Raw genomic sequence first — 19,059 nt, forward strand, 5'->3', positions numbered from 1 at the left:
GCAGTAGTAAGACTGACTGCAACTTACTTACAAAGTCCTCCGAAGCTGCGGTTTGCATCTGTGCCATGTTCGACGACTGTAACGTACCTTGCGCTTATATCTTGACGTCTTTCGCTAACGATCCATGTAGTTGTCGAGCACGCTGCTCCCACAGCGGGTCATTCTCGTGGCACCGCACCTCTTCCACAAGTCCAGTACGAGGGTTACGAGCCGTCACCGTATGACAGCGAGATTCATGCCGAATTAGAACATCCTGGAGCCTCGGTGTGTAAACAAGTATCAGACGCCTTCATCCACTGAATCCCCCAAAGGATGCTCCATTACCGAGCCCACTTGCGGCCAACACACCATTATTTGACCTCGGACGTGTCCAATATACGCTTCCAGCGCCTCTCGTGTCCCTGGCAGTCTCTTCAGATGTTCTTGCCATGGCATTAGCATCAAATACTATAGTCCTCATTGAGCTATCTCATGCAGAACATGTCATTACGATCCCCATCCTACGAAAAGCGACCGAATTGACCATACACAAGATCTTTCTCGACCCATCAGGCCGCCATCTCGTCATTACCTCCACTCAAGGCGAAAATTGGTATTTATACCGTGGCTGGAAGAAGCCTAGGCAACTCAAATCATTCAAGATGGTAATCGAGAGCGTTGCATGGAATAAGGCTGCATTATTGGCATCCACCCACTCCATGTCAACAAGAGAATTCTTGGTCGGCACGCGGAATGGTAGTATATTCGAAGCTGTGCTAGATGCTGGCGAGGATTTCTTCAAGTCACAGGAACGGTACCTGCAACTTCTGTTTACCCTCCCTGAAAAGTATCCAGTCACTGGGATCAAGTTTGACCTATTTCCCCCTTCTGACCTGCGGAATGCCCTGATCATCGTTACGACTCCTTCACGAATCTATCAATTCGCCGGCTCACCAGATCGGCGGTCTGAAGAGGGTGGTCGTGTTTTCTCTTCCTTGTTCGCCGCATATCGGGAAACTACGCCAAGTAAGTAATTAGTCCTTAGCGGCATAGCTCTTCCCTGACATGAATAAGAAATATCCGAACTACCTGGAAACCTACAGTATTCTGAACTTCATTTCTACACCCCTAATTCAGACCAAGCACTATCGCTTCCGAAGAATCTTGCTTGGATGACCGGTATGTTTCTTTGTGTTTATGATTTCCTTCACCTAATGCGAGCGTTCGTAGCTCCTGGTATCTATCACGGGACGCTTAATTTCGACCCAAATTCTGACGACCACATTGATTCAACACAACTCCATCCATACCCTTCTTTCAACTCACCTGGCACATCCCCTGATACCTCTCACTCGTCCCCAGAAGTCCCTATCTCTATCTCCCTGACGGAGTTTCACTTCATCTTGCTGTACAGGGACCGCATTATTGGTATCTCCACCTTGAATGGAAAGCAGACATATGAGGATGTCATACCGTTGGTAGGTTAAACGTATCAACGCAGGTCGCATTGTTGCTGAGGGTTGGTTTAGAGACCGAATGAAGTTGTGCGAGGACTTGCTGCTGACCCAGTTCGTAAAACATACTGGGCCTACACGGATCAATCCATTTTCGAGCTTGTTGTCGGCAATGAGAATCGGGACGTCTGGCAGATATATCTGGCTCAGCAAAAGTTTGACATCGCACTTCGGTATGCAAAGGTCGGCAATATCCGTTTGCCTTCACTAGATACTGGCTGATTAGTTGAGTGCAGACGGCGGGCCAGCGAGATAGCATCTTGTCTGCTCAAGCGCGTGCATTCTTTGACGAGGGTCGTTATTTCCAGGCTGCACAGTGCTATTCTCAGTGTTCTGCGCCATTCGAGGAAGTTGCATTAAAGTTCTTGGACGCTGGCGAACGAGATGCACTGCGCTCATACTTGATTTCAAGACTCGAGCGGACACGGAAGTCGGTGAGTTTTCCCTCTGCGATATTTAGCAATTAGGCCCTCACTGTTTTTGCATCGCAGGACTTGACTCAACGGATGATGTTGGCAACATGGCTCGTCGAATTCTATCTGAGCAGATGTAACGAACTGGACAATCTGTGCGCTGCTGAATCGGTGACAAGCGATGTTGAAAATCTACAAACTCAGCGTGCGATACTCGAAGACGATCTACGGCAATTCTTTGATACATATAAGGTACGCCATTCTATACATAATTTGCTCACTTGAACATATTTTTCGCAGAGCAATCTAGACAAGAATGTTGTCTATGAGTTGATCCAAGGTCATGGTCGGACTGACATGTTCCTACACTATGCTACGGCGGTCGGTGATTCCGAACGCGTTATTGCACACTGGATATTAGAAGAACAGTGGACCAAAGCCATTGATGTACTCAACCGCCAGGTAAGCATTATACTTATACACTGCAATATCCTGACCAAGTGAGGACAGACGAACCCCGAGTTATACTACCGCTTCGGTACTGTGCTGACCAGACAAGCACCCAAGGAGATGATTGAATCCTGGTTAAAACAACCGTCTTTGGATCCCTTGCGCCTCATTCCTTCCTTGCTCCAGCTGCAACATCTCCCTCGCGACCCGCTGTCTCCCGACCACGCTGTGCGGTACCTCAGTTACGTGGTATTTGAGCAGGGCAACAAGTCACCGATGATTCATAACCTTCTTGTGACATTCCTTGCGACTCGATTGCCTCGTTCTTCAGAAGAGGATGGTCCGTTACTAAATTTCTTGACCTCTGCGCCCTCGGATCCAATGACAGGCAAACCGTACTATGACCTCGACTACGCTCTTCGAGTGTGCAAAAGAACAGGACGCATCCCATCATGTGTTCACATTTATTCGCAAATGGGTCTTTGGGAAAATAGCGTGGACTTGGCATTGGAGAAGGGTGACTTGGAGCTCGCGAAGGAAAATGCCAACAAACCGGAGGACGACGCAGCCGTTGCAGAAGAAGCTTTGGCTCAAGATTGCGCGATACGTGGTGCAGGATAAACAGGACATTAAAACGTAAGTAAGATCTTCGTCAGTAGGCGTTCCTGCTCATGAGTCTGCGTAGAGCAATGCAATTCCTGGAGAACACGAATATACTCAAGATTGAGGATATTTTGCCCTTCTTCCCTGACTTTGTCGTTATTGACGACTTCAAGGAGGAAATCGCGCATGCTTTGGAAGGTTATTCAGCTCACATCGATGACTTGAAACGAGAGATGGACGATGCGACTCGTACTGCGGAGTCTATTAAGCAAGACATCGCTGAGTTGAAGAATCGTTTCGTGACTATCGATGCGGGGGAAAGGTGCTCCGTTTGTTCGCAGCCTTTGTTGACGAGGCAGTTCTACGTCTTTCCCTGCCAGCACACCTTCCATGCAGATTGTCTGATCGGATTGGTATGTTTGCTCTTGATATTAAAGGGAAAAAATCTGAATTGTGCGGTCGCTAAGGCAAAAGAATATCTTCCTACGCATGCGCTCCGGCGGATCATTACTCTGCAGACCGAGCTGGTGAAGGGAGGTCAAAAAATCAATCTCGATAACGCAGTCTCTGTCACACCAAACGGGCATTCGCGCCAGGCAACCCAACAGCGCACACTCCTATCTGCTAGCTTTGGAAGCCCTCTACAGAATGGTACCAAGGCCGCGAATCTCCTCGGACGAAATATACTTTCTGCTGGAGACCGCCTGAGAGACCTTATCGTTCCAGATGCGCTGGCCTCGGTTGTGTCCGCACCGGGATGGATACCGGGTGTAGGTGGGGGAAGAAAGGTTGGGGTGGATAAAGACTTTGAGAAGAAGGCAGAGAAGTTACGGGCCGAGCTGGACGACGTTCTCGCGAGCAGTTGTCCGCTATGCGAAAGTGTGGTTGCAGGGTTGGACAAGCCATTCGTGAAATCAGATGAATTGGACACGACCTGGGCGCTGTAGGGATGGTACATATAGCATACTGAGATGCTCTAATACTATATCTTTAGCAGTAGTCAACCGTGAATCTTTTTTGTGCGTCCTGCTTTTCGTCGTAGCCTTGCAGTCTTTCTAGCCCCCATCTTGGGCAGAATTAGTCTCAAAAGGCAAATACAAGACTTTGGGTCTACCTTTGCTTTGTCTTCTTCCAGTCTGCGCCGCTCCTCTGCTGCGTTTTTCCTCTCGAGGGTGATCTCTCGTCTCCTACGTCACAGGATTACCTCTGATCCCTAACACGTTGCATAAATTGTCACTCACCGTTGCTTCTCAGCATTTTTCTCAGTTTTGAGCTCGATCTCTAACTTCTTTGCAGCGTTTGCTTTCGTAGTCTTCTTCATTCGTTCCTCAAAGTTGGACCTGTGTCCGGCAGAACATTGCGTTCGACTAATTGCCGAATGATTTTCTTATTCCACATGGAGTGTAGTATGGTACGTACAAGGTCGCCGATTTTTGTGCCTTCCATGATTTCCCAGAGACACGTCCATGTGATGATGAAGTGAGAGGGACAAACTCTTCTGACATTTTGGAAGATGAACTTGAAGGCGTTCATGTCCATATTAGGATCGTCGATAAGGTATTACGTAATTTAATTTAACGATGTCTCCAAGGTGGTGAAATTCTCGAGGCGCCTCATGTTTGTTTTTTTTACATTCCGTTGACGCGTACCGAGGGGTCCCGTCGGAGTGTAAGAGTCTAATTTTGTGATTGCGAACGATGATTTAAACTTTGTTAAGAATACGTGGGATTATTTGTATTTTAATGGTTGTTAGAGGCTGTTAGAGCCCAAGGTTCATATGGGAAGAAGCACACCTTGCCTTGGACCGCTGCGGTCATGTCGAGGTCCGTCCATTCTCCATGGGACGCCCAAGACGACTTTCGAAGCCTCCGTTCCCATGCTCCTCGTCACACTCGTTTTCCTTCAATATCTGAATTTTCCGATTCCCCATCAGTCTACAGTCACGCTTATTTCTCTCCAGACAGCGGGGATATTGAACCAGATACCAGTTCATATCACTCCAGCCAGCGTCGGCCATCTATATCTAACTCTGACTACCTTGATGATCATGCAGCGAGTATCCTGGATCTTGATGATGAGGACGTTACGGGTGTTTCAATTCACACTGTAGATATAACTGACGACACGGAGAATGACGACGAAGACGACGAAGACGATGATGCCTCACACAGGATGAGTGTTCAGGGCCCCAAGATACGGTTTCACTCTCGAGCTCCTTGGGAAACTGGAGAAGAAGACACGATTGACGGGAACGAGAAAGTCAAAAGTAAGAATGTGAAGGCTGATCTCATACGGCACTTTGGCAAGCGTTCCTCCGCCAGACCCAGCGCCGAGTCATTCCGTTCTCAGGTTCAGTTTAGTGATTCTTTTGAAATTGTTACGGGCAATCATTCTAGTTCGCGAGGCGCCTTGTAGTACGTGTTTGTCTCTTTTAATGCGTGAAGTTTTGACCCCCAACATGTAGCACCCTGGCCCAGGAATCATTCTCGACCTCCTCTTTGACTGTCCCCTCTCAACAGTTACCTGCCCCTTCGTTAAGAAGTCGTCATAATTTTTCTCTTCCCCGCACTACAAACTATCCACCCACAACTCACTATGACGACCATACGCCGGAAGAGCCTCGGTCTCCCTCCGGCTCCTTGCAACAATTGGGACACATTCCCCAGCCGACATCCTCTGCACAAGATACACCCAGACCATACTCTCCATCTTCGGAGGTTCCGCCAAAACACGAACGTAGTGCTACTGTTTCATCGACTTATACTTTCCAAAGTCGTCTGTCTCACGAGGACTTCGTACATCCCTATGCCAACCCTGATGTGGTGGCTTCTTATGCTCCTCTCAGATCTCCTCAGCTTTGTTCTACCTTTGGACATATCCCGCGAAGCGATTCGGCTGCCACCGTGACTGACTCACTGAGTTCGCGGTCCGGTGCTTTCTCATCTACTATTACACCAGACACCTCTGCCTCCTCCATACCATCGCGAGATCACATTCCCTCCACAAGTATGCGCGTTCATGGCAAAGATATTTCTCCCCCCCATCACAGTTCTCCATGCCAACGACCTTAATTCAGCGCAATGCGATCAGAGCGCCAGCTTGCCGTCTTTCCACCGCCCGCCCGTATTTGAAGGTGTCCCAGGCTGGAATGGTCATTCCTCTCCGATTGTCACTTTGATATCGCTGCAGGAGGCACAGGCGAGAGAAAGGACCCGCAGTGCTACTGCCAATGCCGTGGTTTCGTCACCCTCTCCGGTCCATGAAACTACTTCGCGCATTCCTTTTCCTGAGCCAGATGACTCTGCCAGTATAGCGAGTACTGAGACTTCTGCTACTGGCAACTTCAAGCGGGCTCGCGCTCGCTCCACCAGTACTGGTGCTCGTGCCAAAAATGTCCTTCATTCAGTCGTTGCGGCATCTTTGCATAGTAAGCCTGAGCGAAGGGGTTCAGAACCCGATGTCGTTAATCCCAGCGGGCAAGCTCTGAGGCACAAGAAAAGCGGGTTTATGAGACTCTTTAATGGGCGTGAACGAGAGAAAGGTCGTGACAAGGGGAAGAGTCCACCACCCCCAGTTCCGCCTTTACATGGTGTTTACGCTCACGGAGATAACAAAGATAGCAAATCGTCGCTTCCGATCATCCCACCTCGCTTGTCGTCCTTGGGCTCAGATGGCGGGAGCCACGCTGCTCTCAACAATGAGTCCTCATCAGATGCCGAACAGGAGCTTTCCCCAAAGTCGTCGTCACCTTCGCTGAAGCGCGCCCCGCCCTCGTTGTACATATCCACCGGCGCATCAAAGCACTCTCCACTCTGTGCTGAACATCGACCCACAGACCCAGCTCAGTCGGCCATTGACTTTCAAGCTCTCAAGCTACGCCCAATATCTACGACGTTCAGCTCTCAATTCGCTGACATCGTTGCCATCCTGGAGGCAGAGCAAGTCTCAGAGCTCGAACTAGACACGCCGACATCTACAAATAGTTCAGTGGCAGCGCTCTCGCCCTTCACTCCTGGATGGTCGCGACCCAGCGACGATAAATCATCGCCAGTGGAACAGTCCCTCGTAATAAAGGCTTTACAGGAACAGATGATAGCAACGAAGAATGCCTGGCAACGCCAAGTCTGGGACTTGCAAGGTCAAGTGAGGGACCTGCAAGCTGAGATCGAGGATTTCTATGCTGTGGATGAAGACAAGGGATATTGCGAACACTGCGGTAGGGGGGGTCCCAGAAAGGAGCGTGAAGCTTCTAATGCAGGAACGAAGAAAATTGGTGTCGTCGACAGAGCGAGGGGACGCACGGGTGATACCTCTCGCTTCGTCAGTAGGAACTAGGCAGGTATCTGACAATCACAACGACTATCCCATTCACTTATCTAGGAAGGTTGGATCGCCATCACGGCACTCGTCACTCGTTATTTCTTGTTTCGGCTACATCAAATATGGCTGTTAATCAGTCGATTGTGTGCGTTTTGATATCTGGATTTACACTATCCATCTAGCTCTTGTCTTATGTGTAACTTCTTGTTTTTTCTCCCCCGTCGCTAATCAGACATAATTTTATTCACCTTATAAATTTATCGGTACCACATTCCTTTGGCGCCTTCCCCATTGTCGTTCCTTGTCGATACCTTTGATTTGTTCCTGGTTTTCAGTCCAGTTATATATACTTCTCGATCGTTCGAGTACTGTGTATTGTTCGCTATGTTTTCTCGCAAGTAGATGTATGTGATATAGAAACAGTCTAGCTGTCCAAAAGTCCTATGCATGTATATAAGAGTTCGACTAGCTCAGCTTTCGTCGTCTGCCCCTAACAGCCAGCCAATGCCTCGTTGAAGCACTCGGCTTGCTTGTTGGGAGACATCTTCACCATCCAGCTTGCGGTGACTTTCATCTCGACTTCCCGACCTGGCTTGACCCTCGCGACTCTCCGAACGCTCGCGTCCACCGACTCTGAAGGGGAAATTAGATGCCACGCGGCTGAAGGCTCGACCAGCGAGGGCAGCCGCATCCTCGGCATTAAGAAGGGGAGTTGTGGGAACGTGGAGATTGTTTAAGCGTGATTGCAGGGAAGAGACAGGTTTTGTAGCGGCAGGTTTCGGACGGGGGGAGTGATCAGCAAGTCGTTCCTTGCGCACCTCCAAATCCTCTTGTTCCATTCGCCGCCAAGGAATCAAAATATCATTCAGCTTGTCTGCCGGGCACAGCTCCAGCGCACGGCCCATAAGTGTGAGCTTCTGTTCAACGTCCGGGAATTCTGGATGCCGCCCAAGCTGAAAGCAGGCGAGCCAGCAAACTTCGCTGGCCTCGTGGAATCGTGGATCCTCCGACCCTGATGATGTAGTAGCTGAGCGAAGTTTGAACACTACGTCAATCATTTTTTGGTTCGTATCAAACGCCCGCGTGAAATCCTCCGCTTGTAATGCGGCGTCAGATATCATTGCGAGAGTCTTCACCTCTGCAACGATGTCATCTCGGAACCCGAGTTTGTGAAGGAGGTCGAGCATTACTTGTGTATGCTTATAGGCGCCTGCATTGCTCGAAAGGACCCGGGAGATCAGGGACAGGCGGTCTTTGGTGAGTCGTATCTCGATGGGCGAAATGGGAGTTCCTGGTCGAGACATGATGTTGAATGAAGAGAGGCGGGATGTGGCTTCAATGAAATCTCGCTCCTTTATCAACTGCGGAGATGGTGCAGGAACGTCCAAGCTAGATGAAGCATGAGCGCTTTGTATCTTTCGGTATTATAAGGGCCCACCAGTCATAGGCAAGCTTCATGTCGCCAACTTTATAATTAGCGGAGCTTGCGTTATCATAAAACTCGCGAGACGCGGCAAGGCAGAGATCTTCGATTTTGGATGCTTGAAGGGTTAGCTTGCCGTGCTTAGAATGAATAAGGTTTTTGGCAATATCAAATCCTGATTGACGGTTGAGCATATAGTCAAGACAAAAAGCTGGTATACTCACGACCAGAGCTCAGAAGCCCGCTGAAAAATATGGATGACACCTCTTCTTCCGTCAAAAGCCCAAAGGCACTGGGTACACCAGACTCGTTCCTCCCACAGAGTTTTAACATGTCATCGAGTAACCATTCCCAGTCCTCCATCTGCCCAAGTTTGTCGGCGGCGGCACCAGTACGACGAGCCATCCTGTTGGCCCAAGCACGCTGTTCTGTGATATTGCCTGCGCTCTGAAGGAACCAGCGTAATGGTGCAGGAACGTTCCATCGCGCAAATATCTCTCCCGATTCAAGGTGAACGTCGAGAATGTCAAGCGCGCGCGAAAGCGAAGCGATTGGAAGAGGCTTGAAGAAGTAAAGTAGATCTGTAGGGCCACACTGAGGGTGTGCTGTGGATGGCGTCACGAATTCTCCAAGAGAAACGATCGTAGCGTCTGCTTCGTCTGCTTCATCTTCGGAGTTTGGGCCAAATTCCCATGCGGGAAGGCATTCAAAAATACGGCTCATTGTCATCCACTCCGTGAGGCTATTGCTGCCGTAAAGGCAAGCCAGAGCAAGCCGCGCAACGTCCTCGTCATTCTTGATAACCCTTTGTGGTGGAAGCAATGTTCGTTTGGAGGCTTCAATGATTGCTGCGACGATATCCAACGGTGCACCAAGAACGTAATTATGAAGAAGACGGTCGGGAAGATCTGGGTCAGGCTGACCAGCTCGTTCCGACCGCGATTCCAAAACAAAGAGATAGGGCATGATTAACCGCGAGATGTCCTTAGCTACGGTGTCTGTTGTTGAATGTGCTAGATATGCACCCACGACTTGGGACGGTTCCATGCTCCGCCAGCGCGCTAAAGTCCAATCCTCATCATCTTGAGCCCAGGCCTGAGGAATGTCATAAACCAGCCGGGTCATCAAGCTCAGATCTTCTCCTAGCTCGTCAAGGTCTGGGATGCCTAGCGAGCCAGCATGCTGCACAAGGGAAAGTGCTATGTCTAGCATCCCTGTCGATGATATGACCTGGTCGACACGTTTCTTGTACCAACCAGTCAGTTGCTGTGCAGACAACAGCTGACTTTCTTGGGAAGTAACGTTGGCTGAAGGGGGATGCAGAGCTTCGAATTCAGTTGAGAGCTTCATTTGTGAAAGAGCCGCTTGAACCTCTGTTGACTCTACCCAATCTTCTTCCCGCCATCTGTGTAACGGGCTTGCAAGTTCTTTGTCTGTGGCCGCGTCATAGGTTGGAAGAAAGTCACGGTAGTCGGAAGGGTTGGAGTGACATGGTACGCTTTCCAGAATGGTGAAGCGAGACGGCCACAGACACGAGCGGTGGTACGTTAGAAGAGTTCGTATAGCGTCGAAACACTCCTGCGATGCGTAAAAGCATGCCATATCCGAAATATCCTCCGTCAAAAAATCCTGCAGCGGTATAGGAGTTGCTGCGTGAGCAATGATAGAAGCTTTAAATTCCACTTCCTCTTTCCAAGGGTCATCTTCCCATTCTTCATCGATCCCTGGATTGTCTTCTTCGTCTCTCTTCTTCGCCAGAAGCTCCTTGTAGATCTCGGCGAAGGAGTTCAGTCTGTCGAGGCGCGCAAGTAGAGCAGTCCGAATGTGACACAGTTGTGCATCTTCAGGTGTATCAGTGAAGTACGCGCTAAGCAGTTCTTTAGGCTTATTTACAGCGTCAGAACTTCCAGGAGCCCTAGAGGGTAGGAGAAGGACCTCTTTGCACCTCTGCACGGCTGCGCTCGTTCGATTGATTCCAAGCTCGATGAGCGAACGTTGGACTACTTCGTCGCTCACGAACCGGTCGATGCAGGCAGCTGCCACCCACAGGTCATCGTTGGCTGGGGCAAGAGTGTCCTGAACATCACTAACTGTAACTTCCTCGTCCTTAAGAGTTTCCCAGCGTGAATATGATGACTCGGTGGGAATCATGGTGGTGGTGAGGATATGAGGAACGACGTTGGGGCCTCAAGCCAGTAGTGCCTCAGTTTGTACACTCTGCAAAGTAGGCCACGTGCATACCACCTGCGTGTGATTACATCGAGGTTTGTGACATTGCGATTAAACCTTACCAATAACGCGTAGGGCCAGCTGTGGCAAAGCCCGCTACCTCCAACTTTGCTTCAGTTTTCACGCTTGTCCTTGCCAGATACACAGTCCTATATCACAGCGAGGCTCAACTGATGTATCATAATAATAATGTTACTGTCCGTAGTTTGTATCTGATACTTCTTGCTCAGATGGAGCAGAGGAGGCTGCTCGGCCAACTGACATACTCCCCCCGCAGTCATTTGCACAGTCTGATCACTGTCAAGTCGACATGATATTTTACACGTAGTGCGAGACAGGCGTCTGATCCAGTCCATGCCTATAATTTAGCACACTCAATAAGCGGGGCAGAAGGGAAAGGGGCATGATGATTGTACAAGACCGTTGGACTTTGAAATCGACAGCCAAAAACGATCATGAAGGTTTCCCGTTTTACCCCAGAACCTTGTCTACAGGACGATAAACTGCCCCAGCAAAGGGTGAAGACTGAGATAAATCACCACCATCGGTAGGCTCGTTACCACTAAGTATCCACGAAGTTTCTGGAACAGCAGAGGAAACTCAGTAGATATAGAAAAGGACGCTCAGACATAACTCGAGAATAGAGATTGCAGACAGGATTCTCATCATCCTATCCAACCGTTCGCCACGCAGAGATCCAGTCCATCCCAATCAAAACATTGGAATTGAGACTAGGCGCAATCTCGAACTCGACGCCGGTTGTGAGCGCACGACCGTTAGGCCGTGAACCGGGATTCTGGACCCGAATGGCCGAGCGAGGCAGCGATTGAAGCAGTGACAAGATAACACTGTGGTGCTACAAAATCGGACAGCGGCCGTGAAGCCTTCACTTACCCGCACTCCCGCGCACCACCAGCACTCACATCACTCTACACTACCAGTGTAAGGTCCCTTGGTATCCAGTATCTATTCGTTTGGCTGGTAACAACCAAAAACACGTCGATTTAGACCCGTCAACACACCTCGCTGTCACGTCTAATTAGATCAGGTACGTGGGAACCACAGGTGGTGACTCCCGAGAATATTTAGTTAGCATCACTCTTTGAGGTCAGAAGTTCGCCTCCATCGTCGACCATCCATCCTAACATACCGCAAGTTGGACGGCCAGTGATTTCTTTTACCGTACAGCCCAGTGCTCTGTCAATGTTTTCAATGTTCATACCATTTATTTGTTCTCAAGGATCATGTTTACTGATCTACCATCTAAGACGTCGGTTGGGATATTTATATCGTGCCTGTCAGTTCGACTCCTTTGCAGAGCACTCCTCAGCGCCTCTGTCACCGCCCACTTCCAGAGTGAGCCTCTCCGCTACTCGTCAGGGTAAGTAATTAATGGGATTGTCTTGTAGGGAGAACACCCTGATACTAGTGATTCAGAGGCTAGCAAGCCACTCGCATTCAAACAGCTACCTCCAGAAATATTACTGGATATACTAGAATTTGCACTTCCTCCCACTGTCTTTCTGGATGCGTCCTTGGCTTGCGGACCTTTGTCTGCCTGGTGCCGGGCGCAACGAACCAAGAAATCTTTAGTTCTCGTCTGCAAATTTCGGCGAGAGATCGGTACCCCTCTGCTATACCGAGAAATACATCTTCGCCGCATCGGACAAGTCGCAGCGCTTCTCAGTACTTTGCAGGACAATACGCGACTTGGTGAGATGATCACGGATATCAATGTATCTTGCTGTGTGATGTCCCAGCAGTACCTTGTGATGTTCGACGACGCCCTTCAACGCATCTTGGGGATGAGCCCAAACGTTACGCGATTATCGCTAAGTATGGGTATCCGCGACCTCATGGATATCCACGACCTGTTGGTACCCTCTATGCGCCAGTATGACCTCTCGAAAGTAGTCCATCTTGACGTTCAAGTTGGAAACAAGCATTTGTCAGACATTCTTCTATGCCTTCCGCAGTGCAAAAGTCTCACCATCTTGTCTCTGTCCTTTGATACCTGCGACAAAGATTACGTCAAATATCTTACCCTCGAACACCTCCAAGAATTTCAGATTACCGTCATGTGGTCCTGTCTCCGCGAATTAGACTTCCTTGACGAAATCGCTCAGAAGTGGAAACTGCCCTGCCTTTGCCGTTTCACGATGTATGAATGGCGACCCAAACCATCTCACTGGCAGGTCTCACGGTACCCTCAAATTTTTGGATGTACACGGCAAACGCCTGACGACACTTCCATAACTGCTCCCCTGGACTACGAGTACCCTGTTGAACCTCCTCTGCACTTGCAATCTGTTCAGTTGGTTCTAGACCGCTGCCCCGCCCTGAAGCACCTTGCGTTATTCCCACCTATGACTGAATTCACAGGCTCCCATGAACCCCTTCTGGCCATGCAAAATATCCAAATGCTTGTAGACCACTGTTCCTCACCTATGCATCGGATATCTTTGTCGCACAAGACTTTGCGGTGGATGGATATTTGGGCGACGTGGCACCCCTCCGCCCCCGATCCCAATGCCATACAGGTATCATGGAAGTCTCAGTGCTTTCCGCAACTCCAAGCCATTAGGTTATTGGATTGGGCCCTACTCAGGACTACAGGGCCACGCCTCCACCTCGTCATTCCTCCTAACTTGGTGCAGCACCACGAGACCTTGCAGTGGCGTTTTCCAGGGGTCCACGTCCAGCATGATGCAGGGCATATATATAAGCGGGACATGGATTATGTCTCATCTTATGTGGCCGCTTGTGCTGGTCATGAATTATTGCGAAACATAGACAACGCCGGCGTTGATTCAATGTCAGGGGACTCTGACTCTGACAGTGATGACGAGACTTTCGAGAACGCCTCCTCAGTATCATATTCAGCATATGACAGCGAGGAGGGAGATCTAGAGACGGTCCCGATTCGTTACTATGATCCAGAGAAATATCTCGAGGACAAAACGAACGTAGACTTCGAGACTGCATTGCAGACTTATCGGGACATGTTGGGCACATAATATTACTACGATTGATGATTCCAATGTACTTCACGTCTTGTGACGGACGTTCATCACTCAACGTAAATATGTAGGATCATATGCCTTCTACTGATAGATAGACAGAACTTTCATCCGTAAGGTGAAACTACAATACTTTTACCAGAGTGAAGAGATGGTGTGATACGCGATCTACGCGTGGCGAAGCACTACAAAACCACTGACATGTGAACGGGTAAGATAAGATGTGTGGGTCCATAAACCTCCCATACCAAAAGAATGAATGAAAAAAGAAAAGTGGAGCGATCAAAACAAGGTTTCCTAAAGCAAAAATGTAAGCGAATGAGAACTGTCAACGTAGTATTTATTAGCTTACCTCGTCTCTTAGGTATTCGCCAACGTCACTAGGAAAGGATGCTTCGTAAGACACAGCAAACGTGATGATAAATGGAACTCACGCTTGATGAAAGACGATTATGGCTGTTGGATCTAGTTTCCGGGTATCTACCGTTGACCGGGCTGTGACGCCAAAGCCCTGCAAAAACATTTTGGTGAGTCTGGGCTGAAGGCATGAGAAAAGAATACGTACTAGTGGTACATCACTCATACTGAAGACCACTACCCCTTGATGCTCAGGAGTATCTTCTGTTATCCGGCCAAGATGCGCCTTCACAACATGATTGCCGTACAGGAACGGCATCTCTCCGTTTGATTTGATCCAAACCTGTCGGACGTCGAGCAAATAATTGCGTTACAAAAATTACCAAAAAGGTAGCAAGTTCATAGGACGCACCTTGTATTTTGCGTATTGTGCGATATGGTCAAGCGCTGTTACATGCAACTTGAACTTGCCGCTTTTGCTGAATTTTCCGAAGCAAGTGCCAACGCTGACGAAATTTGGCCGAGCGACCGATATGCTCATGCGCATCGACGATTCTGAGACGTAGTAGACCCTATCTTTATGCAGTCTGAAACAATATGGCTCATCCTTGCGGTCGATGAGGTGGATGAGGTTCTTTCCCTGATTTTCATAGGGTCAGTAAAGAAGGGGTATCAAAACAGAGGCAATTAGTATGCCTACGATGTAGTTTGCAAGTTTTGTGAAAACTGCTTTGCTTTCGTCTTCTGTGAGGGGACGCATTGCAATTTTGAGGTTACTTGGAGCGAACCGTGAAGGTGAGGCTAAGGCGACAGTTTGCAGTGAAATCGAGCTTCGATATGAAATAAATAGGTTTCCGAGTAACGAGGTGAGGGGTCTCGGTTTCTCATCGGGAATTTCCGAAAGCACAGCTTACTTAAACAGATCTATGTAGGTCAAATTAGCAAGTTGAAACGTTGATGATCCATCGAGTCTGGACAGATTTGAGAATACAGCTCCTTGCACAGCACAAGCCACCCAGCTGACTTCTACAACGACCGAATTGTTTGATGCTCCTTCCTTGAGCTCCATTCGAAATGTCCTCACCCTCATTTTCGTCTTTTCCACCCTCGTTTGCCTCGTTCCCAGACCTTGACCCTGGACCGAGTAAGAATACCCTGGACCGGACGCGAAATGAAAACCCCACAGGCGCTCGGGAGAACGATAGAATTGTTAAAAAGGATAAGAACCGACGTGGCAGCAAGAAATTGCGAAACGAGGCTCGAAAAGACAAGAAGCATAAGACAGCAGAGCACGACCTTGAGCCGGTACTTCCCAGGCAACACGGACATACATGGAAGGAAGTAAGCATACCGGATGATGAGAAAATCAAGGCCGAGGAGGACAGACGTCTTGCTCAGAGTGATATTCAAGAAAGCCGATGGGATTCTCGCCCAGCGTTCATCTCTGATCGGAAAGGTGACCAACTAAATGTTACCTATGGCGGTATTCACGCTGGTAATGTTCCCAAGTACCATATCGTAAACCGTAAGTCATCTATCGGATGTCTTGTTGATGTCTAAATGATGTGCAAGGTGGTAGAAGTATTCTTGGTCTTGATGGGGACTGGGCTATCTATCGCAGAGGTAAGGGCATAGAGATAAACATAGGAAGGAGGCATAAGGTACCGTAGTCCTACGTCAAACAGATGTCCATGAATAACCTTGTCTCTAGCAACCAGCCCTGACTGACTCGAGCGTGACGACATTATTGGCAGCACCCCCGTCTCGACGCATTATTGGATCCGGGGATAGTTACAAGCATGAAGAGGTGGACGGTTTCTTGCGACTACCCTCCGACCGTGGTCACAAAGCTGCCGAAGACTATCGTTCTGTAACCAGGCAGCAAGAACACCCTGATTCAGACTCTCAGTCGTCTGCTTCAGATGACAGCTCAGGCGATGAGTCAGGAACACCCATTCTCACATCATATCAGTTATCTTTGAAGACACTCGAGCAGCAATTGGCTGCTGATCCATCTTCAGTCGAGATGTGGTTGTCACTCGTGAGACACTCATTGTCGAACATCCCCGTCACCTCGAAAAACGCGACCAAAGCTCGCGCAGAGATAACACTTGCTATTCTTACCCGTGCTCGTGCTGCCCATCCACACAACCGGTCATCTCGCATTCTATTCCTGAAGTACCTAAGGGCAGGAGAGGAAGTCTGGCATGAGAGTAAAACCAAGGCCGAGTGGGAGGAAGCCCTGAAACTTGACGGAATTGAAATTTGGATGGAATGGCTTGAATGGCGGATTCGTACCACTGCCGGTGGAGTTGACACGTCAGTCACGGATGCGACGCGCGTCTTAAGCGCGCTCGGTAGCTCTGAAAGCCGTGAAATTGATAAACTACGAGTCGTGTGGCGAGTTGCAGTCGCATTTCAACAAGCAGGTACGTAACTACTGCCGCATTATCCATATTCCTTATCGGTATGTTTCAGGCTACTATGAACGTACCACAGCCTTATTCCAGGCACAAGCGGAACTGTGAGTCCTGTGGAATCCCATTCCGATTGAATGCTATTTTCACACTTGTGATAGAACATTTGAGGTACCCCAGTCATTGTATGGACTTCCCCTTGAATCGCAAGTGGAATCCCTCGAAGAATTTTGGGAGTCCGAAACACCGCGCGCCGGCGAGTCTGGAGCGAAAGGTTGGGGTGACTGGATCTCACGCGGTAGACCTGATATCTCCGGTCCCCCGCTGAAGGCAGTTCCCCAGATGGACGTTGACATCCAATCGAAAGATCCATATGTCCAATGGCATTACGATGAGTCGCGCGCCGATCGCACATCACGTGTGCCCGCCCGCTCCGTGGACACAATGAGCGAGTCTGACCCATACGCAACAGTTCTGCTTTCGGATATCAAGGCACTACTGTTGCCTCTCCGCACGGAAGGTGCCAAGAATGCGTTCCGCCTAATTTGGTTATCCGTTCTAGGCTTGCATATTCCTGGTCTCGCAGAAACACTGTCGCAGGGATCATGGGATGACCGATGGTCATTCACTTACCTCTGTTCTTTCTCGCGGTTGGACTCGATTTTTCCTGCTACTGTGGGACAGCGGCAGTTGATGGCTGACTCTCGTGCTGGCACGCTCATAGGGAGAGAACGAGAATTTTCTAGTGCATTCGGTCCGATCAAAGAGTGGAGTCGCGATGCCCTCGGACCGTTGGAGTGGGTAGGCCAAGAGAAGTGGCGCATGTGGGCTGCTGTTGATCTGCAAGGGATCGACCAGGATTTCGTACGAGCCGTGTTCAAGCAGCTCAGGTGCGGTAGCGAGGACTATGAGTGGGATATTCACGCATTAGCATTTGAGGCAGCTCTTAATATCAAAAGGTACGATCTGTTTTTTGATGTGTGTGAGTGGCACTTACGTTGGTGTTGCAGTGCCCTGAAGCTCTCGCGGACGTTTTTGTCGACAGCACGAGATTCTCTACCGCACTGGGCAACCCACGCACGTCTTGAGCGCTTGCGCGAGCACGTGGATGATGCCCGTAAGATCTATCAAACGGTACTTGTAGCCTCTCAGCGCCCGCCCAGCCAGCCTTTCGTTGGTCAGTTATGGTGGGATTGGGCTGAAATGGAATGGCTCAATGGTGACCAAAATGCGGCACTACGTGTTATCCAGCACTCAGTCAACATCGAAGGTGCGGGTGGTATGGTGGTTCTTCGTGTAAAGCGCGCCCTCGATGATACGATTAGCTGCGCTCACGAGCAGTGGAAGGACCGAGAGGGTTGGATAAAACTGCGAGCCTTGATCGAACTGCTTACTTCCTCATCTCAAGATGGGGCACTCACGATCTTTGACTCTCAGCCGAGCGTTAATGAGAGCTCCGATCCGAGAGAGAGCATGATGGTGGCATCTCTTATGCTATTGTACAATCATTCAGTTATGCTACGAAGTCCTACTCCGCCAGCTGTCCTGAGGGATCGACTGCAGATTGCTGTCGGAACTTACCCCGACAATAGCCTGGTGTTGGGAATGTTTCTAGAAGCTGAGAAGGGGCATGGTATCTGGGGTCGCGTACGCGCCCAACTCCGACAAAGCACGGCTGATGGGGGCCCGAGGGAAAAGAGCATTTCACGGCGTATCGCAGAAGTGTGGGTGGCTGGGTGGGAGAAAGGGCGATGGCAGAGTGAGATCGAAAGGACGAGGAGCGGGCTTACTGCGGCTGCGGAGAGTGAGAGGTTTGTGCGATTATCCTGCTCCGGCTGTCATGGGCTGACATTATTTTCAGGACGACGGGAAGCGCTATTTTGTGGCGCGTCATATTGGAATTTGAGGTTCGGGTCGGGGAGCTGCAAAGGGCAAAGAAACTGCTCTACAGAGCAGTGAATGAATGTCCGCTTGCCAAAGGTAAGTATATTGCGATGGCCAACGAACTATCAGCTGAATATTATATGCAGATTTATATATGATGGCTTTTGGGCCGCTTCGTTCTGTGTTTAGTGCTCGCGAGCTTGATGGATTCGCGGACATTATGGCAGAAAGGGGTATCCGGATGAGGAAAGGTGTAGATGAATACAGGATGACTGGCGGAGATGAAAGCGGTTCTGGTAGCGAAGATCTGGATGGTTCCGAGGATGAGATCGAACACGAGGCGAGGCAGAGGCGACTACTAATGCCATACTAGTTCGGTATACTGCGAAGGCTGTACGCTTCCTTCTCCTGGTGTACAAATAAATACAACTTGATATTGTTTTGGTTTAT

General features: G+C 49.5%; 7 protein-coding genes across 7 annotated transcripts; 4 read left to right on the forward strand and 3 right to left on the reverse strand.

The window, feature by feature from the left end:
• Window positions 1–65: 65 nt before the first annotated feature.
• On the forward strand, window positions 66–3,906 carry DFJ58DRAFT_713067 (Pep3/Vps18/deep orange family-domain-containing protein; the record flags this gene model as incomplete). The annotated part of the gene is made up of 13 exons (XM_041383904.1): window positions 66–78; window positions 131–264; window positions 312–1,005; window positions 1,054–1,158; window positions 1,210–1,457; window positions 1,509–1,676; window positions 1,730–1,927; window positions 1,985–2,158; window positions 2,207–2,368; window positions 2,417–2,926; window positions 2,952–2,992; window positions 3,042–3,372; window positions 3,427–3,906. 13 exons carry the CDS (start codon window positions 66–68, stop codon window positions 3,904–3,906), a joined length of 3,258 nt encoding a protein of 1,085 aa, XP_041250677.1.
• A 53-nt stretch (window positions 3,907–3,959) lies between these two features.
• DFJ58DRAFT_721436 (uncharacterized protein) lies at window positions 3,960–4,464 on the reverse strand (the record flags this gene model as incomplete). Its single annotated transcript, XM_041384805.1, has 4 exons — window positions 3,960–4,025; window positions 4,074–4,146; window positions 4,201–4,326; window positions 4,379–4,464. 4 exons carry the CDS (start codon window positions 4,462–4,464, stop codon window positions 3,960–3,962), a joined length of 351 nt encoding a protein of 116 aa, XP_041250678.1.
• A 261-nt stretch (window positions 4,465–4,725) lies between these two features.
• On the forward strand, window positions 4,726–7,728 carry DFJ58DRAFT_757101 (uncharacterized protein). The gene is made up of 3 exons (XM_041388175.1): window positions 4,726–5,373; window positions 5,424–6,007; window positions 6,036–7,728. Exons 1-3 carry the CDS (start codon window positions 4,775–4,777, stop codon window positions 7,292–7,294), a joined length of 2,442 nt encoding a protein of 813 aa, XP_041250679.1. The 5' UTR covers window positions 4,726–4,774; the 3' UTR covers window positions 7,295–7,728.
• On the reverse strand, window positions 7,548–10,853 carry DFJ58DRAFT_873207 (secretory pathway protein Sec39-domain-containing protein; the record flags this gene model as incomplete). The annotated part of the gene is made up of 3 exons (XM_041394363.1): window positions 7,548–8,668; window positions 8,718–8,877; window positions 8,927–10,853. The coding sequence occupies 3 exons, from the start codon at window positions 10,851–10,853 to the stop codon at window positions 7,750–7,752; spliced, it is 3,006 nt and encodes a 1,001-aa protein (XP_041250680.1). The 3' UTR covers window positions 7,548–7,749.
• A 1,322-nt stretch (window positions 10,854–12,175) lies between these two features.
• DFJ58DRAFT_836208 (uncharacterized protein) lies at window positions 12,176–13,948 on the forward strand (the record flags this gene model as incomplete). The annotated part of the gene is made up of 3 exons (XM_041392284.1): window positions 12,176–12,228; window positions 12,250–12,312; window positions 12,361–13,948. The coding sequence occupies 3 exons, from the start codon at window positions 12,176–12,178 to the stop codon at window positions 13,946–13,948; spliced, it is 1,704 nt and encodes a 567-aa protein (XP_041250681.1).
• Window positions 13,949–14,090: 142 nt separating this feature from the next.
• Window positions 14,091–15,231, reverse strand: DFJ58DRAFT_261054 (uncharacterized protein). Its single transcript, XM_041379524.1, has 6 exons — window positions 15,009–15,231; window positions 14,721–14,948; window positions 14,517–14,651; window positions 14,386–14,462; window positions 14,304–14,331; window positions 14,091–14,248 (listed from the first exon to the last, which is right to left on the reverse strand). Exons 1-6 carry the CDS (start codon window positions 15,066–15,068, stop codon window positions 14,234–14,236), a joined length of 543 nt encoding a protein of 180 aa, XP_041250682.1. The 5' UTR covers window positions 15,069–15,231; the 3' UTR covers window positions 14,091–14,233.
• A 25-nt stretch (window positions 15,232–15,256) lies between these two features.
• DFJ58DRAFT_757109 (NRDE-2, necessary for RNA interference-domain-containing protein) lies at window positions 15,257–19,058 on the forward strand. Its single transcript, XM_041388176.1, has 8 exons — window positions 15,257–15,833; window positions 15,881–15,969; window positions 16,020–16,737; window positions 16,787–16,832; window positions 16,887–17,684; window positions 17,736–18,536; window positions 18,587–18,705; window positions 18,756–19,058. The coding sequence occupies exons 1-8, from the start codon at window positions 15,383–15,385 to the stop codon at window positions 18,980–18,982; spliced, it is 3,249 nt and encodes a 1,082-aa protein (XP_041250683.1). The 5' UTR covers window positions 15,257–15,382; the 3' UTR covers window positions 18,983–19,058.
• The last annotated feature ends 1 nt before the right edge of the window (window position 19,059 follows it).

The sequence above is a fragment of the Suillus subalutaceus genome, assembly GCF_016647625.1.
Source record: "Suillus subalutaceus strain FC151 chromosome Unknown DFJ58scaffold_3, whole genome shotgun sequence".
NCBI classification, from domain to species: domain Eukaryota; kingdom Fungi; phylum Basidiomycota; class Agaricomycetes; order Boletales; family Suillaceae; genus Suillus; species Suillus subalutaceus.

Coding starts and splice junctions, on each gene's coding strand:
- DFJ58DRAFT_757101 (XM_041388175.1), top strand. CDS start 4,775: ATGTCGAGGTCCGTCCATTCTCCATGGGACGCCCAAGACGACTTTCGA. Junction 5,374..5,423: donor AGTTCGCGAGGCGCCTTGTA/GTACGTGTTTGT, acceptor CCCAACATGTAG/CACCCTGGCCCAGGAATCAT. Junction 6,008..6,035: donor TATTTCTCCCCCCCATCACA/GTTCTCCATGCC, acceptor ACCTTAATTCAG/CGCAATGCGATCAGAGCGCC.
- DFJ58DRAFT_261054 (XM_041379524.1), bottom strand. CDS start 15,068: ATGCGTCCCCTCACAGAAGACGAAAGCAAAGCAGTTTTCACAAAACTT. Junction 14,463..14,516: donor GTATGAGTGATGTACCACTA/GTACGTATTCTT, acceptor ATGTTTTTGCAG/GGCTTTGGCGTCACAGCCCG. Junction 14,332..14,385: donor ATAATCGTCTTTCATCAAGC/GTGAGTTCCATT, acceptor ATCCTTTCCTAG/TGACGTTGGCGAATACCTAA.
- DFJ58DRAFT_757109 (XM_041388176.1), top strand. CDS start 15,383: ATGTCCTCACCCTCATTTTCGTCTTTTCCACCCTCGTTTGCCTCGTTC. Junction 15,834..15,880: donor CAAGTACCATATCGTAAACC/GTAAGTCATCTA, acceptor ATGATGTGCAAG/GTGGTAGAAGTATTCTTGGT. Junction 16,833..16,886: donor TTCCAGGCACAAGCGGAACT/GTGAGTCCTGTG, acceptor CACTTGTGATAG/AACATTTGAGGTACCCCAGT.